This window comes from Ambystoma mexicanum, chromosome 1q (genome assembly GCF_040938575.1).
Source record: "Ambystoma mexicanum isolate Mex_15411 chromosome 1q, UKY_AmexF1_1, whole genome shotgun sequence".
NCBI lineage: Eukaryota > Metazoa > Chordata > Amphibia > Caudata > Ambystomatidae > Ambystoma > Ambystoma mexicanum.
This window is the reverse complement of record NC_090922.1, coordinates 503613938-503638228: the sequence shown is the minus strand read 5'-3', so window position 1 is coordinate 503638228 and position 24291 is coordinate 503613938. Positions and strand designations below refer to the sequence as shown.

General features: G+C 44.3%; 1 protein-coding gene across 1 annotated transcript in view; it reads left to right on the top strand.

Annotated features, from left to right (window-relative positions):
* Positions 1-24291, top strand: part of LOC138529875 (D(2)-like dopamine receptor) — a 434356-nt gene that overhangs the window by 384201 nt on the left and 25864 nt on the right. The window contains exon 7 of the mRNA XM_069640867.1: positions 15351-15702. Within this exon, the coding sequence (XP_069496968.1) occupies positions 15351-15702 (352 nt within the window). The remainder of the gene's footprint in view (positions 1-15350; positions 15703-24291) is intronic.

Genomic DNA, 24291 nt, shown 5'->3' with positions numbered 1-24291 from the left:
ACAACCAGGCAGAAGTCATGAAGGGAGATGAAGGGTTTGTTTTTGTGGAGTGTGGATATCTGTAGCCAGGAGGTTTGCGTCTTTTTGGCTTTGTGCTTTGGGGAGGGAAGGCTATTGTCAACAGCAAAGCCCAGGGATTTCTTCTGAGTTTGACAGCAGAGGGGTGAATCCTTCCAGAAACATGTCATTCAGCCATTGCTGCACAAGTTGTTGTTTGGTGTGTGAGCCGATGAGGAGAAATTCGTTCTCGGTGGGGTTCAATTTCAGGTAGGCATTTGACATCCATGTTTGGATGGTAGATACGCATTGGCAGAGGTGAGCGATGTCCTAGGATCACTGACTTTAAGGAACAGCCAGAGGAAAGAGCACTGAAAGCACAGAGGTCCCTGTCAGTCATGCTGGGAGAGGAAATGTTCTCTGCCTGCCTTAGTCTCATAGCCAAGGGGTTGGGCAGGGCATAAGGCAATAGCAGTATTCACTTTCCCACGGGCAAGGCTTCACCGGCATCCTCTTTGGAAGCCTGAGTCACATAATTTCAAGAATCTGATTCTCATTACATCCGAGGCCCACCAGTCCCTTCAATAATAGTTGGACCTGGACAATCTAGCCAAAGGAATTCCCTTCAGATATTTCCCTCTACCTAGAAATCTACCACGGATGGCAGTGCAAGGACCTGGCACGCAAACTTTGTAGGACAGGCAATTCAGGAATTATAGCCAGAAGAACAGCAAGCAACGCCTTAAAACTGGAGGGAGCTTTCCGCTATGCTATTCTGTTTGATATTCAGCTTTTCCAACTGATGCTGCAAGACATGTCCATACTGGACAGAAATGACAACCAGGTCTCAATGGCTCATATAAACAGGCAGCGAGGGGGTTGGTAGGTAAGGTCTCATTCCTTCAGGATCTGGTACAGTTGCCCAAGGGCATGAGCAGGACACCGCCTATCAACCTTTCAAATTCAGGAGGTTGACAATTCCGGGGACAGCCAGTCTAAGCAAAGGTGTTCCTCTCATCAAACCGCCTAACTCTCCTGAATGAGACTTTCAGGGAATTATGCTGGAAGTTTGGTAGTCCTTATGGGATGTGTTTGCCACGGGAAAATTCACAAATTTGCACAATTTCTGATCCAGATACCCAGCGCAAAGTGCACGGGGCACAGATGTCTTGTTCCTACCTTAGCCAAACCACCACCTATATACCTTCCCCGCAATCCCAGTAATTTGAGGGTCTTGGCTCAGGAAAGGGAGGGCCATCACAGCTTGCTCATGATTACACCTTTTGACCCATGAGGGCATGGATTTCCCTGCCGTATCAGGCCACCTCATTTGGGCGCAGGGAAATTGAACACTTGGGCCTCTTGGAAAAATGTACCTCAGCAGAGGATTCTCTCTCTATTCAGGCAGCTAGTTGCCTCTCTATCTTGCAAAATCATTAGATCAGTTTGAAGGCCGTTTCAGCTTGGTGCACCCAAAAATCTTTAGACCCTATAGGGATCAGTGCCTCAGGTATTCCAGTTTCTGTAGGACTCATTCAATCTGGGTCTCTTAATCTCTCCGCTTCGAGCTCAATGGGCAGCCATTTGAGTTTTGAGGGTGATGCTGCAATTACGAATGATAATCTCCATTACTCCCAGGGTTACTCTTTCTCAGCACAGTGACCACTGGCCTCTCCCCGCGCCTACAAGGGTTGGCTGCGGTACACTGGAATTTGGAATCACATAGGCTGGCTCTAGAGGGTGGTGGGTGTTCCTCTCTTAAGCGGAAGAGTGAGGGCGGGGGCAGGAGGGAGTCACGCCCAGTGCTCGGATATAAAGCTATGCAGGGAAAGCGTTTAGCCCCAACTTTTCTCCATTGGATTCTACACGTTTGTGAACCCTTTTGAACTTTGAAGAAACAATTTTATATCATGGCTGGAGATTTAAGCACTTTCAATCTTTTAGAAGCTGATTTCACAAAGCACTTTTTCCGCAATTCAAATGGAAAAGTAGGCATACGTCCAATGTATCTGCAATGCGCACCTGCAAATGCCCCCTTTAGCCCAGGGTGCATGTAGCGAGCTCATCCTGTGCACCCCCACCGGTTACTGTCATCTAGGGACAGTAGCAGCATGAGTCACTGCAGTCACAATATGTTAGTCCTTTGTTAGGGTAGGAATGTATGGAAGCATTTTACGGCCTGTCATACTAACATTCTCTGCCAAGAAGGGGAGAGGGGCATACTTTCTCCATCAACAGTCTCCAAACCTCCACCACGTGGATGCTGAAAGCCAATGAATACACACCTATGGCACATTTTTAACCAATACTTCTGTATACATGAAGGCCACACTGAGCACTGTTGATTTGCCCGCCTGACCCTCTTCAAGTGCAAAGTCATGTTTTTGTATAAGGTCACCTGCTCACTCTGCGCAGTGCATCTTACCCAAGGATACCCATGTTTTTATGAATCGGGCCCTTAATCTTTTAGGGCACTTTGTGATCTTGCAGTTATAAAAGTGTTCTAGCAAGATCTGAGGCTGATATTTTGCTGCTCCAGGCAGCAGCAAGGAAAAAGCACAGACGATTGGGCTTCCATCGAATAGTTTTCCTGGTACCAAAGCAATCAGGTGAACTCCAACAAGTACTGGACTTAAAAAGACACAACATATGGGTGCCAACAATCCAATATAAAATGGAGAAACCCCAACAAGGGATCCATTGTTTAAACCAGAGGAATATGTGACATCCGTAGGCTTAAAAGATGCTTATAGTCGCATCCCAATTTGACTGCGTAATCAAAGATTTTGCTGCTTCACCTGCATTACATCAACATTTGGTCACCCTGACAGTAGTCATTCTGTAATAAGGTCAAATAAATCCATCCCTACCTGGACAACTGGCTAATTCTCGCAGATGTGACAACTAGGAACACTCTTCTAGTATGCAATCTACTAAGGAATCAGGGATTTCAAATTAATCAACACAAATCTCGTCCTAGGGAATGGACTGGTCCATTCAGGTGCCAGAATTGCTACATTCAAAGGAATTGTGTTTCCACCTCGAACAAGGATATTAAACCTTTGCGCCTGAATGCTAAATCATCTAATTGGGCAGTTTTGCAGTTTGCGTCCAAAGAGTTCATCTCGCGCATGGGCACCACCCACCAGCAGAACGTCTCCCCAAAGGCGCAACCTGCCAGAAGGGCTTCTCCCTCATGGTTGCAGCTCGCCAACAAAATGTTGAATGTTGCCAGTCCCACTGCCTCCATTCTCAATGTATGCAATTCACTGAGCGTCCACACATTTAAAGGTTCTGAGATGGCAGAGTAGACTGCTGAAGGCTTGGTTCATGGAACAGAGTGCCCAGTGAAGAATCATTACTTGCAACTGATGCTTTTTCCCATAACCAATCCGAAAATGAAAACAATCACCAAACACACCTGCCTGCCATAGGCCGAGACACATTACGCGGGGCTATGGAGGTGGTGGGAGTTTGCAATAGTGTAGCAGTGGTTCATTAAATAGTTTAGGTGCCGAGAAAGTGGAAGGAGCAGAAGTAGTTGGCGGTGGAGAAAGGGATAAAAGTGCTGAAGGAGGTGCTGGTGCATAGGACGTTAAAAGAGAAAAATATGAAGGAGTGGAGAGTCTAGCAAATGTCAGAAGATGTGGACATCAAGTGGGGTGGTAGAGTACATAAAGAGTTGGAGGTGGAGAACAATCAGTAGGAAGGGTGAGTACAGAAAAGACAGGAGGAGAAAATCAAAGATAGAGCATCAGAGGGTGAGAATGCTAAGAAGGAGTGGGAGAGAGAGGGACAAAGAAAGAGAGTGAGATAGAACAACCAGTGGAAGGAAGGAGGTGAATGGACGAGGGCGAAGCACCTTCATTGGAGAATTAGAAAGCAGCAAGGCTAAGAAAAGAGAACAGTGCAAGGTTCCTTGGAGGAACAGGGCTCAGAAAGTGTGACAACGACCTGCTATCTGAAAGAAGTTGGAGAAGACATTTGTCAAGGAGGTTAGCCGACACCAAGCCCGAGCCAGACTAGAGACTTAGAGACAGGTCGGAGGCAATAGTGAATGTCAGTTTGGCAAGGGAGCCAGTGAGAGGTTTGGACCGTAGGTTCAAGCCCCTGAGACCGAGGAGCACAGTAGCATCTGGCCAGGCACCTGGAAACCCTCATAACCGTCCTCCCCTCTGGGAGACACTGTGGTCCTTGCTGCAACAAAGCTTGGAACTTGAACAGAAATGCATATAACACCGGAGAGGCGGGACCCCAGCCCATAGCTCGCAGGGAGATGCCCTGCCATACCAAGTAGGCATCACAAAGAGCCAACATGCACCTGCAGTCTGTAGGCGGCACTAGTGAGCGACCCAGAGAGACTTTTGTGGAAACCTTCCTGGTGAACCTTACTCTGTTTGCCATTCTGACACAGCCGTTGAATTGCCTGGGTTTATATATAGACCCAAATAAAAAGATTTAGAACCCGCTTCATAAGGGTTGTTTTCTGTGGCACTTACTTGGCTTTGTGACAATACACACATTCCGGGCTAGCCTCCTCTTTTCCATTCCTACCCCCATTCAGCATCTGAAATACTTCTCCACACCTCCTTTGTGAGCCAATTTCGCATGGGGTCTGGGGATCCCTGCTCCCATTGTGTACCCCTCTCGTGAATAGGGGATTGAAAGAGACAGGAAGCCTATTTGAATCTCCCCTGTCTAGCCCTATCCCTGTAGGAGCGGAGGTCTTGAGGACTGGTGGGTTTGGGACTTGGTCCGCTTCTGTACACAAGGCTCTACCATAGCTGGCAATGACCATTCCTTTGCGAGTCCTGCCCCCAGAGGAGGTGTCTCAAATTGGTCTTGTTGGGTTGATAGGTTGGTGTGGTAGCACCAAGGCCCTCCCCCTGGACTTCATTTAGATTCCCGTGCAAATTAGACTCTAATGCTTTTCTGATGAACCAAACGTCATAGATTCCACGGCTTCTAGGATGGAGTAACAATTCTTCAATGACATAGCCAAAAATGCAGGTGGATGGGCCATGCTAATTATGAGAGAAACACTGTGTCATGTGGGCTGCTCAGGTCTTTTAATCCATTCTAGTGCCTTGGATTGGCAGAGCTTGTCACTTGTCCCCAAATCCTTAAAGACAGTAAGAGTAAAACAATTACTCCTAACTATCAACATGTCGATAAACAGAATGTGCAAGCAGAGACCACACAAAAGAATTGACAACTACATGTGCCTGCTCTTGAGGGAATGTATGGGCTGGTGGGGTGTGGGGGAAGCTCTGTGTCCCTCCAGAAACTGAGTAAGACACTCCATCAATGGGTGTGGTTACATGCCATAAAGGGACTCGCTTGACATAAAGGATAGCACCACTGGAAGGTAGAAGGAAGCGAGGAGGAGGAGTCTGCCCATGAGGAAATGGTTGGAGGATTGAGATTTAGACAAGAGGAGCTTGAGTTCAGAAAAGGAGAGGAAAAAGGATGCGCTGAGGATCAGTCCCAGTGCAACTACGTCCAGGTTGTGGGTTTCCTGATATCCTGTGATAAAGTCGCCAAGGAAAATGTTGTCCATTTGCACCCCGAATAAAATCATTCTCTTTCCCAAAATATTCTAGGACTGGCATTTAGAATAGTAAATAAAATAACACCAGTTCTGGAATATGTTGGGCGGTTTTTTATGGTTTGGTGGAAAAGATCGCCTCACTGGGGATATTTTCCCAGCGACCTTTTCACATAAAACCAGTTTCCCCATTCTCTGAAGGCTCATCTATGGCTCTACTTCTTGAAGGCTGGTGTCAATCATTTGTTGGACTGATGGGACTATTATATTTCTTTTCAGTTGTATCAGCAACCAACTCCCAGCACGTGTTCCACGGCCTGCCCAGGATTTTGGGCTACCGAGATCACAATGTTGTTCTCTAGGCAGTGTGAAAGAACAGTGGAATAACGTAAGCAGGATCCAAGTTGGCAAATATTGTAGCATTGCACACAGCATTTTATTTTAATGGATGTCTCAGGGAGTAATAACTCTCCCCTTTGCGTTATTGGTGCGGGGAGGAGCATAAACTAGGGATGATGTATTCATCTGCCTTCCAACACTCCTCTATATAGTTTTGCTATGTGAGGTGCAAGTGTTTTGATGATCCATCTGTGATTCATTACATTTTTTATTTGATCTTGGCGGGTGGGAGAGCCAGTGAAGATTGCACAGAGTTGGAGAGATGCAGATGAATTTGCGGGCACCTGTAGTGAGGCAGGTTGCAGTAAGGTTGACAGATGTGCAGGTGCAAGCCCAGTAAGCCGAGAGTTTCCCTCTATCAATGTGCGAGACAATGAGGGCTTGGACAACCAGGCAGAAGTCATGAAGGGAGATGAAGGGTTTGTTTTTGTGGAGTGTGGATATCTGTAGCCAGGAGGTTTGCGTCTTTTTGGCTTTGTGCTTTGGGGAGGGAAGGCTATTGTCAACAGCAAAGCCCAGGGATTTCTTCTGAGTTTGACAGCAGAGGGGTGAATCCTTCCAGAAACATGTCATTCAGCCATTGCTGCACAAGTTGTTGTTTGGTGTGTGAGCCGATGAGGAGAAATTAGTTCTCGGTGGGGTTCAATTTCAGGTAGGCATTTGACATCCATGTTTGGATGGTAGATACGCATTGGCAGAGGTGAGCGATGTCCTAGGATCACTGACTTTAAGGAACAGCCAGAGGAAAGAGCACTGAAAGCACAGAGGTCCCTGTCAGTCATGCTGGGAGAGGAAATGTTCTCTGCCTGCCTTAGTCTCATAGCCAAGGGGTTGGGCAGGGCATAAGGCAATAGCAGTATTCACTTTCCCACGGGCAAGGCTTCACCGGCATCCTCTTTGGAAGCCTGAGTCACATAATTTCAAGAATCTGATTCTCATTACATCCGAGGCCCACCAGTCCCTTCAATAATAGTTGGACCTGGACAATCTAGCCAAAGGAATTCCCTTCAGATATTTCCCTCTACCTAGAAATCTACCACGGATGGCAGTGCAAGGACCTGGCACGCAAACTTTGTAGGACAGGCAATTCAGGAATTATAGCCAGAAGAACAGCAAGCAACGCCTTAAAACTGGAGGGAGCTTTCCGCTATGCTATTCTGTTTGATATTCAGCTTTTCCAACTGATGCTGCAAGACATGTCCATACTGGACAGAAATGACAACCAGGTCTCAATGGCTCATATAAACAGGCAGCGAGGGGGTTGGTAGGTAAGGTCTCATTCCTTCAGGATCTGGTACAGTTGCCCAAGGGCATGAGCAGGACACCGCCTATCAACCTTTCAAATTCAGGAGGTTGACAATTCCGGGGACAGCCAGTCTAAGCAAAGGTGTTCCTCTCATCAAACCGCCTAACTCTCCTGAATGAGACTTTCAGGGAATTATGCTGGAAGTTTGGTAGTCCTTATGGGATGTGTTTGCCACGGGAAAATTCACAAATTTGCACAATTTCTGATCCAGATACCCAGCGCAAAGTGCACGGGGCACAGATGTCTTGTTCCTACCTTAGCCAAACCACCACCTATATACCTTCCCCGCAATCCCAGTAATTTGAGGGTCTTGGCTCAGGAAAGGGAGGGCCATCACAGCTTGCTCATGATTACACCTTTTGACCCATGAGGGCATGGATTTCCCTGCCGTATCAGGCCACCTCATTTGGGCGCAGGGAAATTGAACACTTGGGCCTCTTGGAAAAATGTACCTCAGCAGAGGATTCTCTCTCTATTCAGGCAGCTAGTTGCCTCTCTATCTTGCAAAATCATTAGATCAGTTTGAAGGCCGTTTCAGCTTGGTGCACCCAAAAATCTTTAGACCCTATAGGGATCAGTGCCTCAGGTATTCCAGTTTCTGTAGGACTCATTCAATCTGGGTCTCTTAATCTCTCCGCTTCGAGCTCAATGGGCAGCCATTTGAGTTTTGAGGGTGATGCTGCAATTACGAATGATAATCTCCATTACTCCCAGGGTTACTCTTTCTCAGCACAGTGACCACTGGCCTCTCCCCGCGCCTACAAGGGTTGGCTGCGGTACACTGGAATTTGGAATCACATAGGCTGGCTCTAGAGGGTGGTGGGTGTTCCTCTCTTAAGCGGAAGAGTGAGGGCGGGGGCAGGAGGGAGTCACGCCCAGTGCTCGGATATAAAGCTATGCAGGGAAAGCGTTTAGCCCCAACTTTTCTCCATTGGATTCTACACGTTTGTGAACCCTTTTGAACTTTGAAGAAACAATTTTATATCATGGCTGGAGATTTAAGCACTTTCAATCTTTTAGAAGCTGATTTCACAAAGCACTTTTTCCGCAATTCAAATGGAAAAGTAGGCATACGTCCAATGTATCTGCAATGCGCACCTGCAAATGCCCCCTTTAGCCCAGGGTGCATGTAGCGAGCTCATCCTGTGCACCCCCACCGGTTACTGTCATCTAGGGACAGTAGCAGCATGAGTCACTGCAGTCACAATATGTTAGTCCTTTGTTAGGGTAGGAATGTATGGAAGCATTTTACGGCCTGTCATACTAACATTCTCTGCCAAGAAGGGGAGAGGGGCATACTTTCTCCATCAACAGTCTCCAAACCTCCACCACGTGGATGCTGAAAGCCAATGAATACACACCTATGGCACATTTTTAACCAATACTTCTGTATACATGAAGGCCACACTGAGCACTGTTGATTTGCCCGCCTGACCCTCTTCAAGTGCAAAGTCATGTTTTTGTATAAGGTCACCTGCTCACTCTGCGCAGTGCATCTTACCCAAGGATACCCATGTTTTTATGAATCGGGCCCTTAATCTTTTAGGGCACTTTGTGATCTTGCAGTTATAAAAGTGTTCTAGCAAGATCTGAGGCTGATATTTTGCTGCTCCAGGCAGCAGCAAGGAAAAAGCACAGACGATTGGGCTTCCATCGAATAGTTTTCCTGGTACCAAAGCAATCAGGTGAACTCCAACAAGTACTGGACTTAAAAAGACACAACATATGGGTGCCAACAATCCAATATAAAATGGAGAAACCCCAACAAGGGATCCATTGTTTAAACCAGAGGAATATGTGACATCCGTAGGCTTAAAAGATGCTTATAGTCGCATCCCAATTTGACTGCGTAATCAAAGATTTTGCTGCTTCACCTGCATTACATCAACATTTGGTCACCCTGACAGTAGTCATTCTGTAATAAGGTCAAATAAATCCATCCCTACCTGGACAACTGGCTAATTCTCGCAGATGTGACAACTAGGAACACTCTTCTAGTATGCAATCTACTAAGGAATCAGGGATTTCAAATTAATCAACACAAATCTCGTCCTAGGGAATGGACTGGTCCATTCAGGTGCCAGAATTGCTACATTCAAAGGAATTGTGTTTCCACCTCGAACAAGGATATTAAACCTTTGCGCCTGAATGCTAAATCATCTAATTGGGCAGTTTTGCAGTTTGCGTCCAAAGAGTTCATCTCGCGCATGGGCACCACCCACCAGCAGAACGTCTCCCCAAAGGCGCAACCTGCCAGAAGGGCTTCTCCCTCATGGTTGCAGCTCGCCAACAAAATGTTGAATGTTGCCAGTCCCACTGCCTCCATTCTCAATGTATGCAATTCACTGAGCGTCCACACATTTAAAGGTTCTGAGATGGCAGAGTAGACTGCTGAAGGCTTGGTTCATGGAACAGAGTGCCCAGTGAAGAATCATTACTTGCAACTGATGCTTTTTCCCATAACCAATCCGAAAATGAAAACAATCACCAAACACACCTGCCTGCCATAGGCCGAGACACATTACGCGGGGCTATGGAGGTGGTGGGAGTTTGCAATAGTGTAGCAGTGGTTCATTAAATAGTTTAGGTGCCGAGAAAGTGGAAGGAGCAGAAGTAGTTGGCGGTGGAGAAAGGGATAAAAGTGCTGAAGGAGGTGCTGGTGCATAGGACGTTAAAAGAGAAAAATATGAAGGAGTGGAGAGTCTAGCAAATGTCAGAAGATGTGGACATCAAGTGGGGTGGTAGAGTACATAAAGAGTTGGAGGTGGAGAACAATCAGTAGGAAGGGTGAGTACAGAAAAGACAGGAGGAGAAAATCAAAGATAGAGCATCAGAGGGTGAGAATGCTAAGAAGGAGTGGGAGAGAGAGGGACAAAGAAAGAGAGTGAGATAGAACAACCAGTGGAAGGAAGGAGGTGAATGGACGAGGGCGAAGCACCTTCATTGGAGAATTAGAAAGCAGCAAGGCTAAGAAAAGAGAACAGTGCAAGGTTCCTTGGAGGAACAGGGCTCAGAAAGTGTGACAACGACCTGCTATCTGAAAGAAGTTGGAGAAGACATTTGTCAAGGAGGTTAGCCGACACCAAGCCCGAGCCAGACTAGAGACTTAGAGACAGGTCGGAGGCAATAGTGAATGTCAGTTTGGCAAGGGAGCCAGTGAGAGGTTTGGACCGTAGGTTCAAGCCCCTGAGACCGAGGAGCACAGTAGCATCTGGCCAGGCACCTGGAAACCCTCATAACCGTCCTCCCCTCTGGGAGACACTGTGGTCCTTGCTGCAACAAAGCTTGGAACTTGAACAGAAATGCATATAACACCGGAGAGGCGGGACCCCAGCCCATAGCTCGCAGGGAGATGCCCTGCCATACCAAGTAGGCATCACAAAGAGCCAACATGCACCTGCAGTCTGTAGGCGGCACTAGTGAGCGACCCAGAGAGACTTTTGTGGAAACCTTCCTGGTGAACCTTACTCTGTTTGCCATTCTGACACAGCCGTTGAATTGCCTGGGTTTATATATAGACCCAAATAAAAAGATTTAGAACCCGCTTCATAAGGGTTGTTTTCTGTGGCACTTACTTGGCTTTGTGACAATACACACATTCCGGGCTAGCCTCCTCTTTTCCATTCCTACCCCCATTCAGCATCTGAAATACTTCTCCACACCTCCTTTGTGAGCCAATTTCGCATGGGGTCTGGGGATCCCTGCTCCCATTGTGTACCCCTCTCGTGAATAGGGGATTGAAAGAGACAGGAAGCCTATTTGAATCTCCCCTGTCTAGCCCTATCCCTGTAGGAGCGGAGGTCTTGAGGACTGGTGGGTTTGGGACTTGGTCCGCTTCTGTACACAAGGCTCTACCATAGCTGGCAATGACCATTCCTTTGCGAGTCCTGCCCCCAGAGGAGGTGTCTCAAATTGGTCTTGTTGGGTTGATAGGTTGGTGTGGTAGCACCAAGGCCCTCCCCCTGGACTTCATTTAGATTCCCGTGCAAATTAGACTCTAATGCTTTTCTGATGAACCAAACGTCATAGATTCCACGGCTTCTAGGATGGAGTAACAATTCTTCAATGACATAGCCAAAAATGCAGGTGGATGGGCCATGCTAATTATGAGAGAAACACTGTGTCATGTGGGCTGCTCAGGTCTTTTAATCCATTCTAGTGCCTTGGATTGGCAGAGCTTGTCACTTGTCCCCAAATCCTTAAAGACAGTAAGAGTAAAACAATTACTCCTAACTATCAACATGTCGATAAACAGAATGTGCAAGCAGAGACCACACAAAAGAATTGACAACTACATGTGCCTGCTCTTGAGGGAATGTATGGGCTGGTGGGGTGTGGGGGAAGCTCTGTGTCCCTCCAGAAACTGAGTAAGACACTCCATCAATGGGTGTGGTTACATGCCATAAAGGGACTCGCTTGACATAAAGGATAGCACCACTGGAAGGTAGAAGGAAGCGAGGAGGAGGAGTCTGCCCATGAGGAAATGGTTGGAGGATTGAGATTTAGACAAGAGGAGCTTGAGTTCAGAAAAGGAGAGGAAAAAGGATGCGCTGAGGATCAGTCCCAGTGCAACTACGTCCAGGTTGTGGGTTTCCTGATATCCTGTGATAAAGTCGCCAAGGAAAATGTTGTCCATTTGCACCCCGAATAAAATCATTCTCTTTCCCAAAATATTCTAGGACTGGCATTTAGAATAGTAAATAAAATAACACCAGTTCTGGAATATGTTGGGCGGTTTTTTATGGTTTGGTGGAAAAGATCGCCTCACTGGGGATATTTTCCCAGCGACCTTTTCACATAAAACCAGTTTCCCCATTCTCTGAAGGCTCATCTATGGCTCTACTTCTTGAAGGCTGGTGTCAATCATTTGTTGGACTGATGGGACTATTATATTTCTTTTCAGTTGTATCAGCAACCAACTCCCAGCACGTGTTCCACGGCCTGCCCAGGATTTTGGGCTACCGAGATCACAATGTTGTTCTCTAGGCAGTGTGAAAGAACAGTGGAATAACGTAAGCAGGATCCAAGTTGGCAAATATTGTAGCATTGCACACAGCATTTTATTTGTTTCGTTTGTTATGCACAACTGTGTATCAACCCCACTTCTGTGGTCTGTGCAAGCCCGACTCATTCTTGTGAATGTTTCTCCCGGCAGCTGTGCCGAGGAAAGACATGTTTTTTGGCACTTCTCAGTGTATTCAAGGCACTCAACATTGTTTCCTTAAAGGAAAAGTGATTTATTATTTTGCTGGGTGTTTGGTTCTGACTAGAAGGCTGTATAGCTCTCTAGAAAACCCAATATTATGGCTAGGACAGTCTACAAGGGGGCTGTGGATAAACCACTTGCTATGAGTGAAGCCTTAGTGAAGGGACCCAGTGGGAATGGTCTGGGGATCCCTCATAAACTTCCTCTGGATACAGAATCCACTTTCTTGGGGTGCCCTGCAGCCACTTGGACCACATGAAGGTCAAGCAGTTTACTTCATCAGAACATCAGAAATCCGTCCAGTAGTTTTTTAAAATTAGTTGATGAATGGCATGCCCCTGCATCAAAATCATGTATATATCACCCATGATGCATTGCAATGTCTTTCCATGAAGTGAGGGGAAAAAAAGTGCACAAAATGGATGGTATGAGCTATAGGTGAAGGTTGTGTAGATGTGGTCAAATCTAGTGAGGTGCATTAGTGAAGGCCTGGAGTTTGTGGATGTCCAAAAAACCCTTTTTGCTACCCGGACAATTAAACAACATTCTGATACAATATTGGAGGAGATGAAGAATGAAATTCACGAAGCAGAAAAAAAGGGAGAGTTCAGTGGGGGTGGGTGGCACGAATATTTTAATTACATTTAGAAAATATTCCATCATTCGTAAAAATAGGGGATTACTTTCTATTTATAGTTAAAATTATGTCTTTGCAACGTGCCAGGTATTTTACATCAGTTGGGTCACTGAGGACATCGCTTTGGACATTCTTTAGTATATCAACGAGGAAATCACTGGAACCCAGAAGACACGGGTGGCACCACAGATGACTTCATTGATGTCAACACACAGGGAAAGTAAACCACATAGTGAAATATACCCTGGCAGCATTTCATGATATATAATTGAAATATATTAGGGCCTTTGGTATGGTAGATGGTTAGAGATGAGAATTGTTCAAGGAACCCAAACAATGTGTGAACACATTTTGAAAAGAAGTTCATTGTCCCATTCATCGACAATTCATGTGCTCTGCAAACACAAACATTACAACGTAAAGCAGAAGCGCAAAATCGATTTCTTCCGCACTAATAGCCTGGCCCCCGAAATAAGTGAATCTATAAGTGTATTCACTGGGAAGTGACGTTTACAGGTCAACTGCTATATGGACGGACTACCTTTTCAGCTGGGTGGGGCCTACCTTTCCTGGTTTGATTGGACAGTCACTTTGGTGTGACATGAAAAAGACAACAATTTTGAAATCTATCCCTTCTCCCTTAAGTTACTCTCCTCCTCTGCACTTCAGGAAAGTCCTACTGTGAGAGCTCAGTACATCAATAGAGATATCCACAAGGCTCTCCCAGGCTATATAGTGGAATGTGTCACACGTGACTGCAAGCGGTCTATCAAGATGTTAGTTTTTGCTTCTAACTTGCCACCAGTTTTTTTTTCTGGCAAAGGTGCCCATTTAAGGGAAGAATTAGACATGGACCATGGTATTGATTGATTACAAGTACCCAGTTAACACTCTGGGTAAATGTGGTATTTCCATGAAGGGGACTACCAGGGTTAGCACTTACATCCTGTCGAGTCCACTGCACACAGTTTTGCACTTCTACAATACGAAGTGGAAAATGAAAAAGACAAAAAGAAGTGAAATCATGAAATCATCTTTACTTATATTTTATGTAATTTTTGTAAGTGGAGAAGGAATGCACCATGGAAATATTTTTCGCTTTTTGCCCCTTCTCTGCCTTCAAATAAAATGAAAAGGTCCCAAAGTGTGAAAGTGTGGTGTAAATGGCTTACGCCTTGCTTTTATGCTTGCACTTTTGGGGGCTCAAATGGGAATGAGAATTGGTTTTTCGAATGAGGAATTACCGGGTCCTCCAAGGTTGGAATGACCCGGTAATTCCTCATTCACAGAACCCGGACCCGGATACGATTTTGGAGGCAGCCATGGCGCTAATAGCACCATGGCTACCTCCAAACTCGTAATGAGGCCCATCATGGTTGGAAAGCGACAGTGCAATTGGCCGGAAAGTGAACACCTACATTAGACTCATCTGCACCCACTTCACTTTGGAAAGGTGAAACAGTCAACTATTGATGTAATTGATCATGCTGTATGAAGGGCCTTCATTGATGTCTTATTTGATGCCAACAGTCAGGTGATCTGTGGCGTCCTCAGTGTGCTCTAGTTTCCAATGATCTCATCGATGATGTCCTAAGTGATGCCAGGAGTGATATCATAAGTGATGCTATTATTGCCATCTGTGAGCTCATGGGCTGTGCAGTGGGGGCTTGGAGTTCAGGTGGCATAGCCTACACCACCTGCCTAATCGGGTGTTTTGCTACATTAATTCAGCACCTTAACATAACTTCAACTAAGGTCATTTCATTGAATATAAGTATATGATTCGTTTTGAGGACTTGATCTTTGTATGCTGTGTTACTGTGATTTATTAGATATTTCTTAGAGCAGTAATTAAAGATGTGATGTGCAATGTTCACCACTGTCTCCTAGATAAAGTCCTGGTTTCACCGAGTGGGAGTGGTGCTGTGGTTTGAGGCACCACAGCTGGAGAATGGGAGAGGGCATGTGTAAAAGGCATCTGTACACAAGGTATGGTGTTATTGGTTAAGTTACAATTGGTTAGTGTATGGCATAGTAAAGCATGACGTGGTAGACTAGGTCAGAGAAGGGTACGCTCATTGGGGTAGAATAGGGTAGTTATGGATCTGATTTCAGGTTGTGTGAAGTGATGTGGAAGGGTGGTATCTTATCTCAGAGAGCAGTCATTGGGTTTGTCCATCCAGTTAAATTGATAGACACTACTTGTATGCTCTAGGATGGCTGGTCACAACTGTTTTCCCCATTTGTCCCCTTGTAGATGATGGTGAGAGAAGCCACTGTGCATCCAGAGATCTCGGAACAGCTCCCATTCCTCAGCCGGCCGAGTAGAAGCCAGCTGAGGGGTCTGCACCCCGGTTTACAGCTGACCACCCCCACAGCCTCCTGTGCCTTGCCCAGCAGTGCTGGGGCCTTGTCTGAAGTGGAGACCACAGCAGCAGCCGCTGCCAGGAGTGCAACATTAAAGTTCAAACCCACCAGAGCCAACGTTGCATTCCAGAGGGCCCAGATGGGTGGAAAGTCCCTGGGCATGCCACTGAAATCTGGGGCCAAGGGCAGGATCTCCCAGCAGAAGGAGAAGAAGGCCACCCAGATGTTGGCTATCGTGCTGGGTGAGTCAGTACCAGAGTTCATTATGGCACACAATGCATGTCTTTCCTTTCACTACCCCTGGCGAGCCGAAACCTGGACTCCACTCACTGGGATTCATTGGGCCTCATTACAACTCCGGCGGTAGCTGTACTGGTAAAAACGGCAGGCTGCCGGCAAATTTTTTCTGATGCCTGACAATGGGGAATCACCGGGGCATTACAGCCACGGCAGTTCCTGAAGCAAGGCGTTGGAAAAAGTTACTCCCCATTTCCATTTAAGTCCTATAGGAATCAATGGGAATGGAGAAGACGGTAGCTACCGTCAACGTCTGCGAGTGGGTGCCTTTCCGCCCGGCAGGTCAAACCTGGCGGGCGGGAGGTCATCCGGCCCGCAAACGTGTTCTCTGCCGGTTCGGTAACAATGGTGCCGGTAAACCTACTGGCACCGTTGTTACCGGACCGCCAGCGTTGTAATGAGGCCCATTGTCTTTTAGTTATGGTGGCCAGGAAGCATTCCCATTGGTGCACTCTGAGAAACATTAGGTCTAGTTTATCTTGCTTCCTGCTAATAAGTGCATGGGGTGTGACCCTGCTGAGCAGTGACAGTGCTGGTCCATATGTATTGATTGCCGCTGTGCTGGTAAGGGCTCATGCCTTCTGACAGTGTAGTACTGTATCACCAAAAAGAGAAAGTCTGACACCAGCCCATTTAAATGATAGCAGCCGTATTGAAATTTACTAGAATGGTTCAACTAAAGGTTTGGTAGTTCAGATGAGAAAAGCCAACAAAGAGCTATACAAAAAAAGAGTACCAGCACACTTACCTTATATCTGCTAGTAATCTACTGTAATATCCCATTGAAAGGATGGAAGCCCTGCAGAGTAGGGCTGCTAATGCCTCAATAAATGGCAAGTAGCTCTGCAAAGAATTGGTGGTCTCGTCTCAATATAAGTATTACAGACCTGCAGACAATTAAAAGTATTAAAAAAATATAGCATGTGTGCAATGATGGCCTGTTACTTTCTCATTAAAGATATAGCACCACTGCTATACACGTGTGTCAATCTCGCTCAGTAGTGCTAGCATTGTTCGATTAAAAGTATGCAAGTTCCGCTGAAAAGTACTGATATTGTATCCTTAAAGGTATTTCTGCACTTCTTAGAAGTTCCGATACCATTAATGGCATCCCATCTCTGCTGGGAAGTGCTGACACTGTACCATTAAATGTATGCCAGCACTGCTGAGAAGTGCTCACCCTGTACCATTAAATGTATGCCAGCACTGCTGAGAAGTGCTGACCCTGTACCATTAAATGTATGTCAGAACTGCTGAAAAGAGTTGACACTGGCAAGTCAATTTCAGTATTGACTCGGGATGCCTGCCCTCTGCCCCCAATTCTCCAATTTTGCAAATCACCCAAAACGTAGCTTTATCAACAGCACCTGACCCTGGACTAATCCAGGTGGATGCACAGAACACACCTCACAGTACTGCACTACAGTTCAAAGATGGCAGCCCAAACGCTAGCGACCCACACCTTGTACAGCGCTGCGCTGCTCTCGAGCTAGGTCCACACTTTAAACAATAAAATAAAAAATAATAATTAAAAAATACTGTACCAGTAATGGCATGCCAGCGCTGCTGACGCTGTGCCATTAAATGTATGCCAGCACTGCAGAGCATTGCTGCTACTTCACCATACAACGCATGTCAGAACTCCCACTGGGAAGCACAATGCCTGCCCCATCAAGGTATGGCATCTCTACGTACTTGTTATAGGAGAAGACAAAGGAGTGACTGTGAATCCCAACTCAAGTCAAGCCAAAGAAAGAAGAAAGCTAAATATGTTGCAATTGCCATGTTGTGATACCTTGGTTAGCTGCCACAAGGGAGGGGGGAGAGGTGATAATAATTCGAGAAATACATGGCAGACAATGGTAGATAAAGGAAGGACAGAGTGCCCTGGTGTCACCTCAAAAACGAATAATCAAAAAGACGTTAAATTGCCTCAGGTTTATAAAATGCAGACTGGGCCAAAGGGGTCTGCACTTTGTGTGCTGTCACTGTGCAATGAGAAGCAGTAACATAGGTGTTTAAACATATAGCAAATGTGTATAGAACATACTGCCAAGATTACTCTAGTACAAGGATAGGTAACTCTCCACAGCACCAACATCCAGATAACCAGAGGCTGGTACAGGAAAGGCAAGGAAGAGAATAGAGCGCAGGACTGCTGGACCAAATGAGAGTACAATGTACCTATGGTAAATGGATCAGCAACTAAATTAACACCATGCAACTGTGCTGGAGAGAAAACTCTGTAATGCCTGCATATTAGTAATGTTGATCCAGTCACTCATTGTGGAAGACAGGACCACAGAAGAGAAAATGTGCTACTTTCCTTGGCAATCCTTGTGATGATGATCGTCCCACAAGGTATCATGACCTAATTAACCACCTAAATATTTAACCATCTCATGGTTGTTCCATATGGTAATTTGCATTTTATTCATCTTCAGCAAGTAGCCTGGAAACCACCCAAGAAGCTCAATAAGCTACAAGAGTATCTGTGCTAGATCAGGTGCAAACATCAACAAGTGATTGGTGTAGAAGACTGACTTGTACTTGGTGCGACATTCTAATCCTGGCCTCCAGCGGCACTATATACAGAACAACGGCAGGGGTGGCACCGGAAAGGAAATGGCTACCCAGAATTATCCTAGCATTTGAGTAAGAGTAACACACCTGACAAAGCTCTCCAGCAAATTGCTTTACTTCAGAAGGAGCCCTATGAAATCCCAGATAACATAATGAAATCCTTTTGCTGCATCAAGGAAGATCAGAACAAGCTGGGATTCCTGTACATAATCGGAATCAATGGCAAGGATCATCCCGTGTTTATGTTCTTTCAGCAGGCATTGGTTTGCACAAGATCTTACATCACCCTGGAAAGCCCAGTGTCAAAAAGTTTGGAAAGTAACTTGCTATTTGTATTAAGCAACACCATCGGTTTATACAGAAAGTCTTGCTGGCAAACATTCTTCAGAATGATAGATATGTCAGAATGCCTCCAAGATTCCAGGATCAACCTCAAACTGTGTATACCTGAAAAGGCAATAGAAGACTGAACCTAACTAGGATTGAATTTCCCGTAAGCGTCTAACTGTACACCAGGCATCCAGCAGCAGCACTCCCTGTGAATGTTTTGATTGCACGTCAAATTCCTTGTACACTGTAACAAGCTTCAATCAATTCACTTGTGGAGGGATAAAGCAACGGGAGATCCATTTTCTTTCCCCCTAAAATGCCGTGTCAGCTTTAGCCACAGGGTATTCTTGCAATTCTTCATGAAGTGTAAATTCATATACGAACAGACAATAAGAGACAGCCCTATTATTGTGGTTTACAATCCAGGATCTGCTTGACGAAAAGGATCCACAAAGATACTACATGGATATTAGCAGTCAGCTTAGAAATATAGATGACACTGAGCACATAGGACATTGGCGTCAACTTTACTAGTCAACATAGCTAGGACAGACTACTTATAAAATGGTGCCGGTTATTCCGGGGCATGGAGTACACCCCACACGATTGAGTGGTTGCCAGATTACGGCACCACTACAAGGCACATGACCCATAATGATCACAGCACGCAATGGCGCTGGTGATCATGAAATAATATGAGCACCAAAATAAAAATGGCACTTGCACAACTGCAGCGTCAAGCGACTGCTTTCATAGTGATTGAATCACATATGAGGTAGGTGTAATTCTGTGATACTCCCCTTAACATGCTACCCGTATAGTGTGAACCAAATCACAATTATTGATAGCCTTAACAACCCATTCTAGAACTGTAAGCACAAAAAAAAAAATGTTTTCTTGACTCGAACAGAGATTAAGAACACGGCACTACTGGCAGTTCTCGCATCATTTTAAAATTATGAAGCACAAAATGGGCATGAAACAAGGTAATAATGACCTCTTACAAACCTCTGTTTTCCGTAATATTACAACTTGTCTAAATTATGAAAGAATCGTTTGAAGAATAGAATTGATTTTAGACAAATGTCTCTCGTGTTCCACCTAAATGATAAATGACAAGACAGAACTACAAATGCAGAGTGAAGACATTCTTGGCTGACACTAGAAAATAAGATTAAACTGATGTCTGGTCATGATGTAAGTGATACTACCCTTGTTAGACGGAGAAACTGGTCGACCATGTCCACTTGGCATGTCCTTTATTGACTCGTAGCGCATCCTGAATGACAGTTGCAGTGACTATAGCACTACAGTAAATAAATAGGAGTCCCCTTTTTTGTGGTATTATATAAAATATCGAACATTAGTTGAGTCTTTCTAATATTGGTCAAAGTCATTCTTATCTTGCAAAATGTGCCCTTTGGCTCTGACCAATTTGACCTCAGTAATCAAATGTGCAAATTCTCATTTTATTACATTTTTCATTGGACTGCAAATTGAGCACAGCCTTGATGTCAGCCTTCATAATAATTGTTATTAGCACATCAAAGACATTATTAACCTTTTCTCAGCCAACCAGAATGGTCCAAGTGCAGTCAATAACTACTGTTATTGACTGCATTCTGAATATTCTGTCTTCAAGAGTAAACACAGAAACATGAATTCAACTTCAGGGGATGATTTCCTTTAACAAAACACTTCCTCTCTGGAAGGATCTTTTTCCCCACTGCAACATCCAATTTACCAGACCAGAAAGTAAAAGAATGACAAGAGGACACTGACAACACCCAGAACCGACTAAGAAACTCCCACCACAACTAGACAGGTAACGCCAACTCAATAAAACACAAGCGACACCCATTAAGACAGAATCAACAACCCCAGCCAATTCAGCCAACGTCCAAACTCGCCCCATAATTGCTACCAGGTACCACACTGTTATAGAGTTTTCTACATGTTAGCAATCACCACACTCGAACTGAGTTGTGGACTTTAGCAGGTACACTGGCCGTATGAGTGGAAAAGGAAGGCAGGTAAGGTTATGAAGGAAGTTGATGGAAGTGGAGGCCAGATGTGAAAGAGACTGTGAATACCGGACAAGCCCAGATAAGGACACAGGTGCATAAATGCCCCCACACCCCTTCTGGAGAGATTACCCAAACCCAGCACCTCACTTCGAGACAGAAATGCCAACTAACCAATCCACTAACAATTTCCCCCTCTGCATACCTCTCAAACTCCAAACCAAACACAACCACAAACTTACAGCACAACAAACCGCACAAACTTCACTACATTGCAACAACAAAACACAAAACGCACATAGACTCACACAACAGTACACAACGACTACCGGCCACAAACACCCCAGGGCCAGCCAACGGACCCACCGGACTGAGGCTGCCAACAGCACATCACTGCTCTTTTGCACTTTTCCAGCTTCCTCCCACTAACTCACCCTCCCTTTCCCCTTTTCAGAGCCGCCAGAGCGCCAGGGGACCACTCCGGTGGTGATAGTGCACGGTACAAATGTCCTTTAACATTAACATCAACATTAACACCAAAGAGAAAGTTTAAACAGGCGAAAGGCTCCCACTTTCTAATAGAGAAACGATTTCTTTTTACACTACGCCTAATTCATGCTTATCGTAAAACCTTTCCAGTTCAACCAAGTTTGCAGTTAAAGTGCTTACCTTATGAAGACACCCTTGTTTTTTTCAAATATTACAAAATCAAAGCACATTTTGTTTACTTACAGTTTGAGTGTTTATTTTACTCACTATTAAACTTTTGTACTGTACAACCACGACTCCGAAACCTATATTGGTGTTACCTGTATATGCAAAGAACATTATAGAATCCGTGAGATGTTCTCATCGCTTGGGCGATGCCTATGGTCATAACTTGTGAGCGGGTCAATATCTCATGATAATGAACCCTGCAAAGGTTTTTAAGGCTATACAATAAAATAGGATGTATCCTTTTCTCCCTAGAGGATAAATTCAGTTGAAAAAACTTCAATGGATGTGACTTTATCCTTGAAATTTGAATAAATGTACATTAATGAGACAAAGGGTCTATATGAACCATTATACATCTATTAGGTAGTAGCTAATATGTTTTAATCAGAACATACAACATTATTGTGTGGGGTGGCGCACATTCTGATATCCTTATCTAGCTTTCACTAGATGGTTGGGTTGTTAAAAAAAAGATGGTTACCCATAAAACAATTTAGTAACATAATTAAATGCCTTCCAACTAAAGCTGGACAAGATTTGCAGGGAGTATGGCTCAGAATGCAGCAAAGGAGGATAACTGAGGAACTTAGACCAAAATAAACTCTGGGGCATCCTTTTGCAAACAAAGAAGTTGCATATCATATTGCTTCAACAAGCCAACACTGTGAGAAATTGACGTTTTGCACAGATTTCTTCTAGGGCTATTGCATCCATAAGGTGGTAGGTAGCACAATCAGAATCTATTTAATTCCTCTCAGATTCCTGGGGGGTAACCTGCAAACTCAAACAAGTACCGGTATCATGAGAAAGTTAATTGTTGCTTTTTATACTTCTTTGAAAATTCTATACATTTTAATAAACCTCCCTTTGTAATTTATATAAACAATCTATCATTCATATTCATGGAACACATTTTAATAAAATAAAGTTTAGCAATTTTTCTTCACAATCATATTTCTATTGCATCCATTTATTCCTCATTAAATTGTACGTAACGTATCATACAACATACCTATTCATCGCATAAATCGTATACAAAGAAATTATTGTACAGCTTTCCACCCAAGTTTTAGAATCAATTTTCCATTACCAGTTTATGTCCTTGTTGTAATCTTCAGATAATTTCCGGATAGCAAACGCCACATTTCATGCCTCAATGTACTCTTCTTCAGGAGCGGACTGACTGTCTTGCTAGAACATCCACAGAATCCTAAATTCAGTTAATACTCAATATAATAATGTTCTTGCCTTTTTAACTGAAAAAAATATATACCTCAATACTTAGTTATGTAGAAGTATTTATTGTAGTATTTTTCACAAGCACATTAACCACTCAGAAATTTAAAATATCAAGATTCATGTCCCATGGAATATAGGTGAATTCAGATAAATTCTCCAAACTTTCCAAAAGCCAATATCACTTGTCGGTCTATATAGCATCATACTTTCAAAAGGTCATGATATTTTCTCCACGATCTTTAACTGGTTCCACCATAATATAATTATTAGGAACTCTGTAAAGTAAATAAGTCAAATAGAAGATGTGTACCATCCTTCTGTGAATTGGTTGACCATAATATTTTGTTAGCAAAGGTGTAAGTTAAAAAAAAGAAGGCATTTTAATGGACGATGTACCCTTTTCACCACTAGAACTAACATCCAAATATTACATTCTTGGTGAGGGACTGTTTGTGATGACACCTGCTGCAGTACCTACGCGCCCCGTTAAATTAAAAAGGGTTTGTCCATGAAAGTTGAGGTGATGTTAAAGATCTTGCGTCGCACCAGGTTTAGCTACTACGGAGACTTAGAGTCCCTCCACTCCGTTTGTGACAATATATAATGGTTGTGTTGAGCTATCCCTTGATAGTGCGCCAAAAAATAATGGAATGGCAAGTAGTGATGATTAATAAATTCCTTTTATTTTTGTGATGTTAGAGCCTTTGTGGATGACACGTGTTTCGGCAGAGCTGCCTTTATCGAATCCAGGCTATATAGATAGCTCATAAGTCACTGCATAATGCATAAAGGTGCTGAAGTTCACAGGGATGAATCCCTCCTGGTACAAAGAAGTCCTCCGTATGTACGAGTGTCCTGTCACTCGTACATACGGAGGACTATGTCATCACTACTTGCCATTCCATTATTTTTCGGCGCACTAATAATCCAAATCCAAATATAATAGTGTTTGATCCAGTCAGAATGCCATGTGAATGCAGTTATCATAAGCTGCTACAAGTTTCACTATCTTTTCTAAACTAAACGACACTTGAGGACATCCAATCGTAATAGGCCAATCCTCCAGAAGTGACGTCATAACATATGTGTTGCATCATTTCCCTCACATTTTGACCATGTAAGAAAGTATTGTACTCACTGCAATTTAAGTAGCTCTAGCATATACAAACAACTCTGCAATATTCAAATTCTAGAAGTTTGAATCAGCCCGCAATCTTTTTTTTATCAGAGAATTGATACACCTTTACAATAATGTTATCTACATAACTGACAAAACGTATCAAGAACAATGACTTAACACTACTGAAATTAAATTATTGAATAGAATACCAATTATAAAACTAATTTAACAACTCAGGTTCAATGTTGCTCTACCAATCCTAACTACATGCATTCATAGGTTACACAAAGATGATTTCCAAAGTCATACAATATATTGAAAATAAAAAAATATTGTTGGACTTGGGGCTCTTCAACAGGTTCTCACCTGCCTATCTCAGGTTCCTGGTGAGTGTGGAAGGGTAGAGTAGAGCTTTGAGATATTTGGGAACCCTGGTATGACGGCTTTGGTGTGTCGAGCAAATTGACTGAGGAAGATTCCGAACTTGAAAGCCAATCACTGTGTTGCTTTCAAGGCTGGTG